Source organism: Triturus cristatus, chromosome 3_2 (genome assembly GCF_964204655.1).
Source record: "Triturus cristatus chromosome 3_2, aTriCri1.1, whole genome shotgun sequence".
Taxonomy (NCBI): domain Eukaryota; kingdom Metazoa; phylum Chordata; class Amphibia; order Caudata; family Salamandridae; genus Triturus; species Triturus cristatus.
The window spans coordinates 165,592,134-165,607,314 of record NC_140584.1 but is presented as its reverse complement, the minus strand read 5'-3'; the positions used below and the strand labels follow the sequence as shown (position 1 = coordinate 165,607,314).

Here is a 15,181-nt window from a genome sequence, read left to right as displayed (position 1 = left end):
CTGTCCGATCATGTCCAGATCTCGGAGGGCACTGCACGACAGTTGCAGTGGTGGCTCAGGAATCGCGATTGGGTCAATGGCAGATCCCTCTCCCTTCCCCTACCGGAGCACACAGTGGTGACCGATGCGTCCCTCCTGGGATGGGGCGGCCACTTGGGAGAGGTGGAGATCAGAGGCCTCTGATCTCCGGCGGAGTCCCGGCACCATATCAACCTTTTGGAGCTTCGGGCGATCCGACTTGCACTGAAAGCATTCCTTCCCTCTGTCCGGGGAAGTGTGGTGCAGGTATTCACGGACAACACCACCGCCATGTGGTATTGCAACAAACAAGGCGGGGTGGGGTCGTGGACCCTATGTCAGGAGGCTCTGTGCCTCTGGACATGGCTGGAACATCCAGGCATCACCTTGGTGGTTCAACAACACCTGGCAGGCTCTCTAAATGCCAGGGCGGACAAACTCAGCCGCCGATGCATGATGGATTACGAATGGCGTGGCACAAGGTCTCTTTCTGCAGTGGGGAGAGCCTTGGTTAGATCTATACGCCACCGAAGAGAACGCGCAATGTCATCAGTTCTGCGCGTTGGAATTTCCAAGAGGGCACTCGCTCTGCACCGCTTTTCGTCGTGTGTGGAGCTGCGGTCTGTTGTATGCCTTTCCGCCTATACCACTTCTGCCCAGAGTGCTGAAGAAGATTCGGCGCGACCAGGCCCAAGTCATCCTTGTGGCTCCGGATTGGGCACGAAGATACTGGTATCCCGTGCTACTCAGCATGGCGGTCGATCCCCCTGTCGCAGCAGCAGGGGACAGTTCTCCACCCGAACCTGTCCAGCCTCCACCTCCATGCGTGGAGATTGAGCGGTGACAGTTGACAGCTTTCGATCTTCCTCCCGAAGTCTGTGATGTCATTCTGGCAGCCAGGTGTCCCTCCACTAAGACGGTATACGCCTGCAGGTGAAACAAGTTTGTGGCATGGTGCACAGCGAAGGCTGTGGATCCCCTTTCTGCACCTCTTTCTGCGGTCCTTCTGTTCCTTCTTTCTTTGGCCCAGCAGGGCTCTGCTCTGGGCACTATGAAAGGTTATCTTTCGGCCATCTTTGCCTTTCTACGGCTTCCAGATCAGCCTTCTCTTGTTAAGCCCCCGGTTGTTAACCGCTTCCTCAAAGGCATTACACACGTTTCCTCCTGTGCCTTTCATAATGCCTCAATGGGACTTAAATCTTGTTTTGACCTATCTGATGTGCGCTCCTTTTGAGCCCCTTCATAAATGTCCTTTACGTCTTCTCACTCTTAAGACGGCTTTCCTGGTAGCTATCACCTCTGCCAGAAGGGTGAGTGAGCTCCAGGCTGTTTCTGCTAAGCCTCCTTTCCTTTCTGTTCATCCGGACAAGGTGGTTTTAAGGACCCGTCCTTCTTTCCTGCCAAAGGTTGTTTCACCCTTTCACATCGGGCAGACTATCACTTTGCCCACCTTCTTTCCGCCTCCGCATCCTTTGAAAGAGGAAGAGAGGCTCCACCGTCTGGACCCAAAATGTGCGCTCTCATTCTATCTGAAGCGCACCCAACAGTTCCGGGTGGATGACATACTTTTTGTTGGCTACGTTGGCGCCAAAAAAGGTTGAGCCGTGCACAAACGGACTATCTCTCGGTAGGTCATTCTGTGCATCAAAGCATGTTACTCGTTGGCTAAGAAGGAGACTTCTGTGGGGCTGCGTGTCCATTCTACCAGGGCAACGGCAGCCACTACTGCCTTGGGACGCGGCGTTCCCTTGCAGGACATTTGTCAGGCAGCTATGTGGGCCTCGTTGCACACGTTTACCAAGCATTACTGCCTTGACAGTCCAGTCCGGAGAGACGGCTTCTTTGACCATTCTGTTCTCCGTGACTTTCTGGTGTAATCTTGTTCGCAGACCCACTACCGGGGTTGGTATTGCTGGGGTATTTATTCTAAGGTAAGGAATCTATCACTAACGTGTCTCTTTCAGATGCACAAGTTACTACTTGGGTAACGATATATCTGTAAGAGACATTAGTTAGTGATAGATTCCTTACTGCCCCTCCCATCCTTCCCGTTCTGCGAACTGATTTCTAGGGTTAAGGTCATCCCTTTCAGGACCCAAGTTTCATGGCACCAATGGTCAGTTTCTTGCATGTCTCTGCGTTCCTGGTGCGGAAAGTCTCCGTGACGTCATCTCGGTGCTTACGACGCCAGCGACGGATGTGTAGCCGCACAAGGCTACCTACCGACGGGCATGTGTACAGCTGACGAAAAAACTTTCCGGATCTAGTCTGACACCTGGGGATATTCTAAGGTAAGGAATTTATCACTAACTAATGTCTCTTACAGATATATCGTTACACAAGTAGTAACTTGTGTGTCGACACTCAGGGGTGGGCACTTATATATGGCTCCACTCCGTCACTTCTAGCGTGGAACGTGGTCCATGCAAAGTGCACGGTGCCACCGAGTGACATGCAGAAGCATTGCTATGAAAACTTCTGGAATCAGCCTAGCTTTTGTCTGATATTCTAAAGGTGAGGATTCTGTGGTTAGATAGAGTATCCACCAGAAAGAGTGTTCCTGAAGGTAAGTGTTGTAAAGATACAAGGCACCAGGTGAGTGAGAAGACTTATTTATTTGACCATCCTCTCTCCAAATACGCTTCACTTCACTCAACAATCTAAGGTAAGCTCTTACAGAAGATTCCATTAGGGAAAGAAGGGAAGGGGTTGCGGAAGGTTCCACATGTATAAACAAGATTACAACACACCTCCCTTACTTATTCAACATTTTACAATTTTTTTCACAACTCCACAGTTAACCATTTTCTAACAGAACTACATTGTTGTAAACTTTAGACACTTTACATGGTGGGTAAAACTTGCTTTGATTGTTGTGATGTTTGACACTGCGTTTGACCTGTACCAAATCTCCTACCTCATAATTGTGTTGTTTGACACCATGTCTGGTGTCCTACCAGTTCTTGTAAGATTCCTGGTGGCGCAAGATCTTCCTTCCCACCACGTCAGTGTCAATATTAACAGGTTTACCCCCCCCCCCCCCCCCGCCCTTAGCCAATTAGGGTTGAGTTTAGTGCCAGGTTCCCTACCCCTGAGAGAAACAAAAGGGGAGATTCCAGTAATGGGGTTAGGCGTGGTGTGATAAGCCCACAAACATTCACACAAGGACGATTCTACTTCGAGACATCTTGCTATAGCCAACTGAAGATGTTCCTTTGAGTCGGTTCGCCCTCTCGACCAACCCATTGGCTTTAGGGCAATACAATGCAGTTTTCTCATGTTTGATGTTATAGTTCTCCAAGAATTCTCTCATGGCCTGAGAGGTGAATTGTGCACCGTTATCAGTCACGATGGCCGTAGGTATGCCCTCAGTGGCGAAGGTCTCTTTAAGGAACTTGACAACTGACTTAGTGTTCGCACTGTGTACAAATCTTTGTGTTATCCAGTGAGAGGTATAGTCCACCAACACCAGCATGAACTTTTTGTATTCCACTAGATGGTCCATTGGTCCTATTACATCCATGGCCAATTTGTTCCAAGGTTTCTTGGGAACAGGAACTGGGGACAAATGTGGCTCTGTGGATGGATTTGGATTTATCACTCCAGGCGCAGCTGACACAATCCTTAACTAGACTTTCGACCATGGTATCCATACCTGGGAACAAGTAATTAGCTCTGATTCTGTTCTTAGTCAGGCTACGTCCTAGGTGTCCTTGGTGAGCAAGTTCCACGATCCATCTTCTTACATCTCTAGGAGGAACCAATTTATCTTTCCGGTGAACTTTTTCTCCTAGAATGCTCAGTTCTAAGCGAACTTCCCAGAAACCTTTTAGGTCGTCATCAACTTCCATACGCTTGTCTGGCCAGCCCTCTACTATGACTTTCTTGAGTTTACATAGCTCGTTGTCTACTTGCATAGCTTTTTCCCATTCTTCTTCAGTGATAGCTGGTCCATTCACAGCTAAAATTGGACTATCCAACAATTCTTCTTTGCATTCACTTTCAAGAGGTGAACTGGACAGAAAATCTGCAACTTGGTTCTTGTTTCCTTGCATGTATTCAACTTTGAAACAATAATTCTCCAGCCCTAGTATCCACTTTCCTATTCTGGGAGTAGTGTTTTCCATGATTTTCACAAAGAACATATAAATGAGCTGTTTGTGATCTTATGGTAAATTTTAGCCCCCACAGGAAAAACTTGAAGTGCCTCACCGCCCAGAAGCACGCCAGCGCTTCTTTCTCAATAACAGAGTAGTTTCTTTCGGCTCCTGAAAGGCAACGAGAGGCAAAGGCTATGATCTTTTCTTCTCCCTCTTCTTTTCGGATTAATGCCGCTCCCAACCCTCTATTGGAGGCATTGTGATGAGAATCATTTTCTTCCTGGGATCAAAGGTGCTAAAGACATCAGAATTTCTTCCTTCAATGCATCCACAATTCTCATGTGACTGTCTTCCCATACAAATTCTGCATTCCTCTTTAGGAGAATGCGCAAGGGGTCACATTTAGTGGCAAAATTCCTGACATACTTGGGTATATACTCTAACAGTCCTAGTAATGACTTGAGTTCTTCCTTGTTCTTTGGTTGAGGAGCATCACGAACAGCAGCAAGAAGGTTCAGTTTGGGGCGGAACCCCTTCTCAGATATAGAGTGTCCCAAATAGTTCACAGACGGAACTCTGATCCTACACTTAGATTTTTCAACTGCTAGTCCTGCATCCATGAGTTTGGTGAATACCATCCTTAGGGTGTGGTTATGCTCTTCCAGAGGGTCTCCGTACACCAGAATATCATCCTGGAAACACAGGCAGTTTTCCACTTTTCCCAGGATATGGTGCATAATTTTTTTAAATACGGCGGCCGCCGATGCCAGCCCAAAGGGTAACCTCTTAAACATAAATGCGCCCAGTGGGGTTATGAATGCAGTCAAAGGCCTCGAGTCTGGGTGGAGATGAACTTGATGGTACGCCCGCGATAGGTCGATGACACTAAAAACTTTGGTGTGACCCATGGTACTGAGCATGTGATTTATGTTTGGTAACGGGTACCTTTCCACCCAGATGCTCTCATTCAAGCTACGTAAGTCTACGCAGAGCCTAATACCGTCACCACTGGCCTTTGAGGTGAAAACGATCGGGGCTAGCCACTCCGAGGTGGTGATGGGTTGGATTATGTCTAACTCACATAACCTTCTGATTTCTTTCTCCAAGGGTTCCTTCATTAGATGTGGAACAGTTCGCAACTTGTGTACTACCGGTTTAGTATTGACTTTGATCTTGTGCTGGAAGTCATGGAGGAGTCCAAGTTTGTTCTCAAAAAGCATAGGGAATTCTTCACATGTGTCACTACCTTTAGGGTCTTCATTGGTCAAAAGAACTTGCTCCGAGTTGTTGGGTCCAACTCCTTCTGGTGTTGCCACCCTAAGAGATTAGAACCAGATTACAATATACACCTTCCCTTTAGTGCACCTTCCTTTAAATTCTATGTGCATCTCTTTCATGCCAATTAGAGGTATGGGTTCCTTTGTGTACCCAGTGGGTGAAATGTCAGACTTCATAACTTGTTGTTTCAAAATCATAGCGGTTCAGCAGGGTGAAAGGAGAACAAGAATCGGCGAACATAGAGACAGTAGAATTGTCAAGCAGTATTTCTCACTTGAGATATACCGTGTGAACAGAGCCAGACCCATCTTTGATTTGGAAGACATATTTCCTCTCTTCAGAATTATCAATACTAATTTCTTTTATTTGGGTATTATCCTTGTTGGCTCCTTCTTTGCTATGAGGTTCACCTTCTTTGCACACTCTATCGAAGTGACCTTTCCTATTGCATTTTTTACAAGCGAAGCTCCTAGCTGGGCATTGAGCGTAGTTAGCTAGGTGCTTATTGCTTCCAGACCTGTAACATCTAAGTTTCCTACTAACATTTGAACTAATACTCTGTTGTACATTCTCACCACTTTTAACTTTGCACACTTCACTTTTTACTTCTGGTTCATGCACATTGGCTACTAATTCAGGGGATGCTTTCATTTCTTTAATACATTTCAAAGTATGTTCTATGGATTTAGCAATGGCTACCGCTTCTCTAAGATTAGGGTTTCTAGCAAGTAGTTTCTCCTGAATGCGTGTGTTAGTGCAACGCACTAACTGATCGCTAATGAGAGGGTCAGTCAGATTACCAAAGTCGCATAATTGACTGAGTCCCCTAAGGGCTACTATATAATTAGATACAGTTTCCAGCTTTCCTTGTGTTCTATTAAAAAATGTATGCCTTTCAAGAACAACATTTATCCTGTCCCCAAAATGCACTTCTAACTTTAACATAGTGATAGCAAAGACATCAATTTGTTCTCCCTCCACTGTTTCTGGTTCAGTCAAGGTCTCCTATATTTTTCTACCGTGCACCACCAAATTATGCAAGAGGATATGCTGCTTATGTAGAGCAGTAAATCGCCCCCCCCAATAGCAATAAGGTAGGACTCAAATAGTTTCACCCATTCCTTCCAGAAAATTTCTGGTTCCCCAATTTTGTTCAAGAAGGATGGTGGCTGGCTCATACTCGCAGCAGCCATCATGTTGGTACCAGATAACATAACAATGGAAGAAAAATAGGTAAATTGAGAGACAGTAGAGAAAGAGAGCAAGGATAAGAATGCAAGGTAAGAGAGAGATAGAATAAGAGGGGTAGTAGAGCAGAATACCCAAGGAAAAGTTAACTAATCCGAAAACCAGTATTGGCACCGGCATGCATTCATAAGGAACATTCTGTTTGAGGAATGCAGCAGACACTGTGGTGTAACATTTGACACAGTGTAGGTAGCATACACAGAATTACAATGTGAGGAGACAATAGCTAAAAATATATATATATATATATATATATATATATATATATATATATATATATATATATATATATATATATATATATATATATATATATATATATATATATATATATATATATATATATATATACATACAATAAGAGCAATGCCACAACTATTAGAGTCTTGAAAAGTAATCCCAAAGGTTGTAGTGCACTGACGCAGTCCGAGTGGTGAGGAGCAACTCGAGGACAAAGGAACAAAAGAGATCACCAGCGAAGACAAAGTCAAATAAGGCAATCAGAGTAGACAATGAGGGGGGCTGTTCAAGTGCCAGAGGAGTCTATATTGTGGGAAATGCTGCCAGAGAAGATAGATACACTAACCTGCACAACTGTTGTCCATCTGCTCCTCAGCTCAGAATCTCGTCCCAAATTGCCAGAAAATCTACAACGTAAGCATTGAAGTAATACCAAAGAGAGACAGGTGGCGCTCCAGCGCAAGTAGTGTCTCGTCAGGCGACGGCTCTCATCGAAACTCGTCATCGATGAGAAACACGCAGGTGACACTACTCTCTTCCTGAATTTCAAAGGATCTGCGCCGACAGAGGAAGTAGACTGCATATACCGGAAAGGAACTGAACACAGTCATGAGGACGGATTATACTTCAAGCCCCGAGAAGCACTACCGTTCAGTCAGGGAAACAGATATATGCTGCGAGCTCACACAGGTGTTAATTGATGAAAGGCAGAACAGCAGACACCGCTACCTCAGTTCAGTAGACAGAGTGGCACACCTCATAAACGCAGTATCCAGCCCAAAAATGATGCGAATTAAATAATCGGTGAAGAATACCTGACAGGATCGACACGACAATAGCTCCGGACGCCAACCATAAGAATTGTAAATTATCCTTGCTGCCGCCACACCAGTACAGGATCCTACCGTTGACTCACTCCTGTCGATATCGCAATCTCTGCTTGAGGAAGATTCCCCAAGGACACTGCAGGACTGTAGAGTCTTCCTGACTTATGGAGAGGGAGAACTGAAAGGGGAGATGGTCACTTCTGCCCCCTGCACAGCAACACATCACCAGTGTTGTAAAGATATAAGGCACCAGGTGAGTGAGAAGACTTATTTATTTGACCATCCACTCTCCAAATACGCTTCACTTCACTCAACATTCTAAGGTAAGCTCTTATAGAAGATACCATTAGAGAAAGAGGGGAAGGGGTGGCGGAAGGTTCCACATGTATACACAAGATTACAACAGTAAGTAACTTGTACAAATGCAGCTCTTTATGCTGAGCCTTGGTGATGGTTTGTCCAAAGACTGCACATTGTGTCACTGTCCTTTAAAGTCTGTTTGATAGCACCACCATCTTTGAGCCAGTAATGTTGAAGTTTAGTCATTGTTGGTCGTTGGTGTGTGAACCTCTTGTTAAGAAAAGCTCCTTTTTCTATTATTGCGTGTGTCGTGGCGATACTAAAGTGATGACACTTGGTGAAAGGTACAGCTAAAAATAAGCATGACAGTTGTCTTGTAGGTGGCCATATCACACCTCCACAGCTTCCAGACCTGCGAATACTTTTTTGGCCAAATTAGGCTTGGAAGTGCTTATACTTGAGAACCTTTGTTGCACTCCTCAGCAGATGAGGAGGGGGACGGTATCACTTTGACTCCGTAAAGTTCATAGGTGTATTCACACAGCTCTTACTCCGATTACAAACCTCCAAGATGGCTTTTCTTTTACAGGAAGCGGCTGTGGCCCACCTTCGCTGCCTTGACCTGGAAGACACCAAGAAGCAGCAGCGCCGTTTACAGGAGTCTGTAAGGCAGCTGCGCAATACTCTGGAAGAGCTGCAGGACCAAAAGGCTGAGCTTGAGGCCCAGGTCGAGCTCCTGCAGAACCGAAGCCAAAGGCTGCAGAAGCGTATCAGGTATGTGGGTGTGCTGGGGTCAATATTAACCTAGTTGAATCTCCTGTGGATCTGATACATTTTGGGTTTGAAGAGTAGACATGCAGGGCTCCATGACTTGCTCTTCCAGAGTTTATACAAAATGGTGTTGAAGCGGGTCGGGTTCAGTACGTGTTTTGGGGACCATTTGAAACCAGGGCTTAAGCTAGTGGGTATAGAAACCAATTGACTGATATGGCCTGCCCAAGTTTAAGTGGCTCTCCTGCCCTGGAGCAACAAGGTGTGGAAGTGGTTTGGGAGAGTTAGGTTACAGGGGTGTTTGAAGATAAGATTGCGGCCTTACAGAGCCAGAGAATTTGAAAGCGGTGCGGGTAAACAGCTATGCTGAATTGTTTTGTAAGCGCAGGTGGGCTGAGTGCAAAGCTGCTTCCCCAAATGGTGGGGATACACTACACAGGTGCACATAACATCTGATATCACTGAACCTCAAAAAGAACATGTATAAACCAGTAGGACTACACTGTCATGCTGTTAGAAAAATAGGAGTCATCACTAAACAGTACTCGGAACAGAACAATAGCTAGATAGCACATTTACACAGTTCTCATTAAAATGCAGCATTGTCTTTAGATACTGCTCTATGTTACAAACCATGCAAGACTAGATATGAAGATATGACGAAGCAAGACAATTTGGATTAGCTTGCGAATCCAAGTGAACCCTACCAGCCAAATTGGGCTCAAGGTGTATTACTTTTTGGCTTAAACATATTCCAGCTGGTACGATGGTTGATGCTTAGAGAACCCAGGGTTTCCGTTTTACGAAGTTTTAACCCTAGCGCTGTCCTACTACTTTTTTTATATCTGGTCCTAGGGTCTTTGCAGATTATTAGGTTTAATTGCTTTCCTGCAGGTAAAATGGTACCAGGTGTTGCCTACATTTACGAACAGAACATGAGATTTAATAATATACTCTAACTTCCATTGAAAAAATGGTACAGAGCATTGCTGCCCCTGAAAGATGATCTCACTTACGGAGATATAGTCACAAGTTTTCCATATGCTTGCACTAACTGTCCAAATATTTTTGATAGCTCCTAGATGTAGGGCGCCCTCTAGTCAATCGGAGACTTGGTGGTTCAGTTTAAAATGGTAATGTGATTGCGTTAAATCGTAGTACTAGGACTAGGAGGGGTCAGGTGACTCTCTGACTGACCAGTTGGACAGTGAAGAGGACTGGAGAGAGGAACTGGGGGATGCCAGTGGTCTGGACACCTCCCCTGACCTTGGCATGTTTTCTCCTCCTACCGTGGCTACGGAGGAGGGAGCGTCATATGCAGTGATGTTGCGTAGGGCGGCCGAGGCTCTCAACCTCGAGCTTCCTACGGTGGCGGTCAGGACTAACCTCCTGACAGAGGTGCTTTAACCGGCTCCGACCTCTTAGGAGCCTGTGCTGCCGTTTAATGAGGCCCTCACCGTTGTCCTTCTGGGCACGTGGCCCAGGCCCAACACAGGGGCTCCTGTGGACTGGATGATTGCTAGACGCCACCGCCCGGCTCCGGGCGACCCCACTTTCCTCTCCCAACACCCCACCCCGGAGAGCTTAGTAGTCCAAGCCTCCATTCCAAAAGCGCATTCCCTACCGCACCACCGGAGAGGGAATCCAAGAAGCTAGACCATCTTGGAAAGAAAAATTTCTCTTCCGCCAGCTTAGGACTACGGTCGGTAAACACCGCAGGTCTCTTGGGCCGTTATTCCCACTCAGTGTGGGATATGGTTGTGCCGGTGCTGCCTCAGTGTCCGGAGGAGGGCCGGGTAGTGCTCTCCCAGGCTGTCGCCGCTGGGAGGGATGCAGCAAAGTTTACCATCCGTTGTGGGCTGGACACCGCCGACTCTCTGGGCAGGACTATTTCAATGTCGGTAGTGTTTCTTCGCTACGCCTGGATGAGATCGACTGGCTTTTCAAGGGATGTCCAGAGCACCTTGATGAACATGCTCTAGAGCGTTTCAAGGACTCACGGGCTACGGACAAGTCCTTGGACCTCTCCACCCACCCTGCGCAGTCTGCTTTTCACCCCTTTCATGGTTACGGAAGGGGTGCCCCGCTATGTCCCACCCAGAGCCACAGGCCGCAGCAAGTTACCCAACCTTCTCGCGGCCGGGGATGTGGGAACAACAGTCGTGGTTTGGGGGGGGGCAGCGGGCGGGACAGTCCACAAACTCCCATCTGCAGCAGCCTCGAAACCCTCCTAGTCCGACCTTTCAGGCTCATTAAACACCAGTGGGCGGCAGGATTCGCCATTACCTCCCCCACTGGCGCACCATCACGTCGGACAGGTGGGTTTTGCAAATAGTCCGAAGGGGCTACTCCCATCCCTTTGAGACTACCCCTCCAGCCATGCCACCGAGATACCACCGCATGTAGGAGAATCATCTGGCCCTTCTCCAGCAGGAAGTTATGTCTCTCTTGGCCAAGGGAGCCATCGAGCCCGTTCCTGTCCCAGAAGTAGGTTGTGGTTGTTACTCCCACTACTTTCTGGTCCCCAAGAAGGACAAGGGCCTGCGTCCTATCTTGGATCTCAGGGATGTCAATCGCTTCCTCCGGAAGGAGAAGTTCAAGACGTTGACGCTTGTTCAGGTCTTGTCTGCCCTCGACCCGGAAGACTGGATGGTAGCGTTAGACTTGCAGGATGCTTATTTTCACATCCCCGTCCTGCCGGCCCTTCGGCGTTACCTACGGTACACGGTAGGCCACGAGCATTTTCATTTCACCGTGCTCCACTTTGGCCTTACCAGCGTCCCTTAGGTGTTCACGAAAGCGATGACGGTGGTCGCAGCTCATCTGAGCAGATCAGGGTTTTTTCAGTCTTCCCCTATCTCGACTACTGGCTGTTGAAGGCGGGCTCGCCCCAGGCAGTCATCTCCCACCTCCAGACTACGGCCGACCTCTTGCATTGGCTGGTGTTCTCCATCAATGTGCCAAAGTCACACCTGATTCCCTCTCAGAAGCTCCTCTTCTTCAGAGCGGTTCTGGACACAACGCGGTTTCGGGAGGGGGGAGGGGGGGGCAATCCGCTCTTACTGCCTTTGTTTAAATCAGCATATTGCAGGTTCAACCAGCGCTCGTCCCCAATCTGTAATGGCGAAAAGACAATCTTAGTCTGCCAAATACATTTATTGACATGCTAAAATAGCCTCCTCAACTCCTGGTCTTCATCTCTGTTCCTGTAACTGAACACTTACTTAAAAGATAACTCTATATGTGCTTATAACCACCTACATTCTACATTACATCCCTACACCATGTTCGAATGGAGGGCCATTTTGCCTGCTCAGTCCTGCCAGACTTCCTGGTCTGAATCCACTCCCCAGACCTTCCAGCTTTGTGAGGTGCTCTTTTGGTATCTGTTCTTACGGTAAATAATCTGTTGTTAGAAGTATCCATCGAAAGAACAAGTTACTACCTTTTGATAATGGTCGTTCTGATGGATTCACTATCTAACTGCAGCTTCCACCCTGTCTCTCACCCACCTCCCTTCCCCCCCCTTCTGTGGAGTGGACTCCTGAATGTCATAGTAAGGTTAGGTTTTCACAATAACCTGCAGATTTTTGTAGTTTTCCACGTTTGAGGGCATGAAAGGAGAAACATAAGAAACTGAAGTTAGAACACATTGTCCGCACTAATATACTGCTCTGTTTTGTCAATTTCGGGATGATACAGCGTCATCGTGGAGCCACTTGGGGCAGCATATCTCTAGGAGCATTACTAAGAATTGTGTCCCGATCCAGTCCAGCACGAGGGGATATTTTCAAGGTACGAGTACGTGGTTACAAAGAGTAACCACCGGACAGAAAGGGACTTACTGAAGGTGACTTGTTCATTTGTGCAAATATAGTGACAATATTGGATTTATAAAATGAACTAAATACTATGAACCAAGTGCTTCGATTGGGTCTGTTTTGGTGAGCCATCTGAGATTTGTAGCCCAGTCCTTTTTATCCTGTTCATAAGAGATATAAAATGATAGTTAATAAAAAAGGCTATGTCTCTTACTGATCAAAGGGTTTAAGTATCTGAATACATCAGGGACTGGTGATTTTGGGGCTATTTTAGGCAAGGCATATATGAATTTTAAGTAATTGTGAAACTCTGTGTTAAGAGGTTTATTTTTAATCTGCGTTTGACTGTACAATAGATGATTGCTATTTTTCTGTAGATTTTGGATGAAGAGTAATCTGGTCTCAATGCATTATTCCTAATGTTTGTTAGCCCCTTCAGTTTTGATCTTTTGACCCAAATTGGTACCGCAGAAGAGTTTTGAGGTGTTTCTTGAAGTTTTTACCTTTTGGTAAGCAATGTTTCTGAAGTGTCCTGTAATGTCCTTGAATGGTACTTGAGACTGTTTGGTTTACAAATCAATGTTGATAGTGGACTTTTGCAAAAAAGATCTCCTGCTGTTGAAAGCCAGACTGGTATGCCTCTAACAGTCTGTAATTGTGCTTCGAAATGCACTGTTTTGTCACAACTTTTCTGAATTTGCATAGGTAGAGAAACTAACAAACATCCCAGCACTGAGTCTGGCTTGTTCTGCTAACTGTGAAGCATTGGAATAGTTTGTGAAGGCTCCTTCAGGGCCGACTGTAAACAACTACAGCATTTTAGCCACATTCCTGAAAAACCTTTGTTGCACAATGCACCACTGGATTACATTTTTGTCAGAATCATTTGGAGAAACAGCACCTCCACCCTCGGAGAGGAGTTCCGACTTTGCTCGTTCTGTGTAAGGGAGAGCGAGTATTTACACACCACCTGTTTCAAAGATCACTGACTGCAAGTCAACTTATTGGCATGTGGAGTAGGCTTTTTGCTAGAATTTGTTTTACTCAAGTGGAACTTGTGTTCTTGGTTTTGCAGTTTTTGCTAAAATGAAGAGAACTGAAAGCCGTTTTAGGGTGTTCATGCTGTATTTATTTTGGAGATACAATTAGGATGTTCTCTATGTTTAGTGTTCTGCCTACATCTCACTGAAGTCATCGGTTTGCGGGACCGACTGACTCCATGTGGTAGGACAACAACTACTACTGTGTGATATTAAAATATGGCGTATTGTAACCTTCTGACTAGTGAGGACTAAAACTGGGGGCCTGTACTTTCTCTCAAACTCTTTGTCTCTGTGCAACAATAATCTTGGCTTGAATTGGTACTTACATGCTACATTTGGTGGGCTACTGTGTGAACCACTTCCTTGAAGAAAAGAGTGGCATTCAGTTTTACTGAACAACAGCTTACATTCAAAAAGGACATCCCAGATAAAGCATTTGCAACCTTGATATTTCGTATTGGACCATTATTGAATTTGCCTCTGCCATTTAACCCAAGACGTAGAAAATGTGTTCATTGACTTTCCATTTTATTTTGGGTGTACTTTTCCCAATGTATAGACTACTGCCCTTTATTTAGCTGTCCACTGAGTAGTACCTGCAGTTTATACTTTAAGCTGCATTTCCGCTTTTCCTCAAACTTTGGTCTTGTGTCCAGACAAATATTCATAATTTACAAATCACAATGTGGATCCCTTTTCTAGACTCTTTTCTATTACAAAACATGCATTTGTTCTACATTTTGTTTTAAGTTCAATCACGTTTCCGCCTTTGCCTAATTTCAGGAAATTATTCTGATGTCTTGACGAGGGCAGGTGCCTGTCAGTGTTTATACAATCTAGTTACCAGGCTTCCCCCTGCGAGTGTGACATGGCTTTGCTTCTACTATGCATGAGCAGTTGCAGTGCAGGATTTAAGGGCTCTTGTCATCATTGTAAAAAACTTGTGCCATTCAGTAACCACAAGCCCTTTCATTCTATCATCCCTTCACTTTCACCTACCCAAAGTCACCTACAACTCTGTTCTTCCACCAGTTCACCCCCACCAGCTCTACACATTTAATCAGCTCTCTCCTTTAACCATTCCTCACCTTCCACAAAGCCTGTGGCTTCCACAACCTTTTCCTTCCACCAGTCCCAAGGCGTCCACCAAAGCTCCCCTCCACCAGCCCTGTGGCCTCCATCATCCATTTCCTTTCACCATCTCTCTCATTCACCATGCAAATTACTTCCAAGACCCTCTGCTTCCACTAACCACCATCTGCCACTAGGGCTGTGATTTATCCTACACCCATCCTTCCACCAACCCTCTCCTTGCTTCACCAATGTGGTTTAAGAGAGCTGGTGCAGTGTTTCAGAATTCCTTAAACTACCAGAGTGAGGCTGCCTTGACGCAATACTAGAGGCACAGGCCTTTGCATTAATTGGAAGTTCTAAAGGACTTCGGCCCCCATCTAGGCCTTCAGAACCTAACATAATTCCTGACTCTAGACGCCTTCAGAATGGAAGACCTGGCACACATCATGGCACCAGTGTAC

At 46.1% G+C, this 15,181-nt stretch overlaps 1 protein-coding gene across 4 annotated transcripts in view; it reads left to right on the top strand.

Annotated features, from left to right (window-relative positions):
* Positions 1–15,181, top strand: part of CEP164 (centrosomal protein 164) — a 341,304-nt gene that overhangs the window by 292,237 nt on the left and 33,886 nt on the right. For all 4 annotated transcript variants that reach the window (XM_085647440.1, XM_085647438.1, XM_085647439.1 and 1 more), the window contains one exon: positions 8,601–8,785. In XM_085647440.1, coding sequence (XP_085503566.1) covers positions 8,601–8,785 — 185 coding nt within the window. The remainder of the gene's footprint in view (positions 1–8,600; positions 8,786–15,181) is intronic.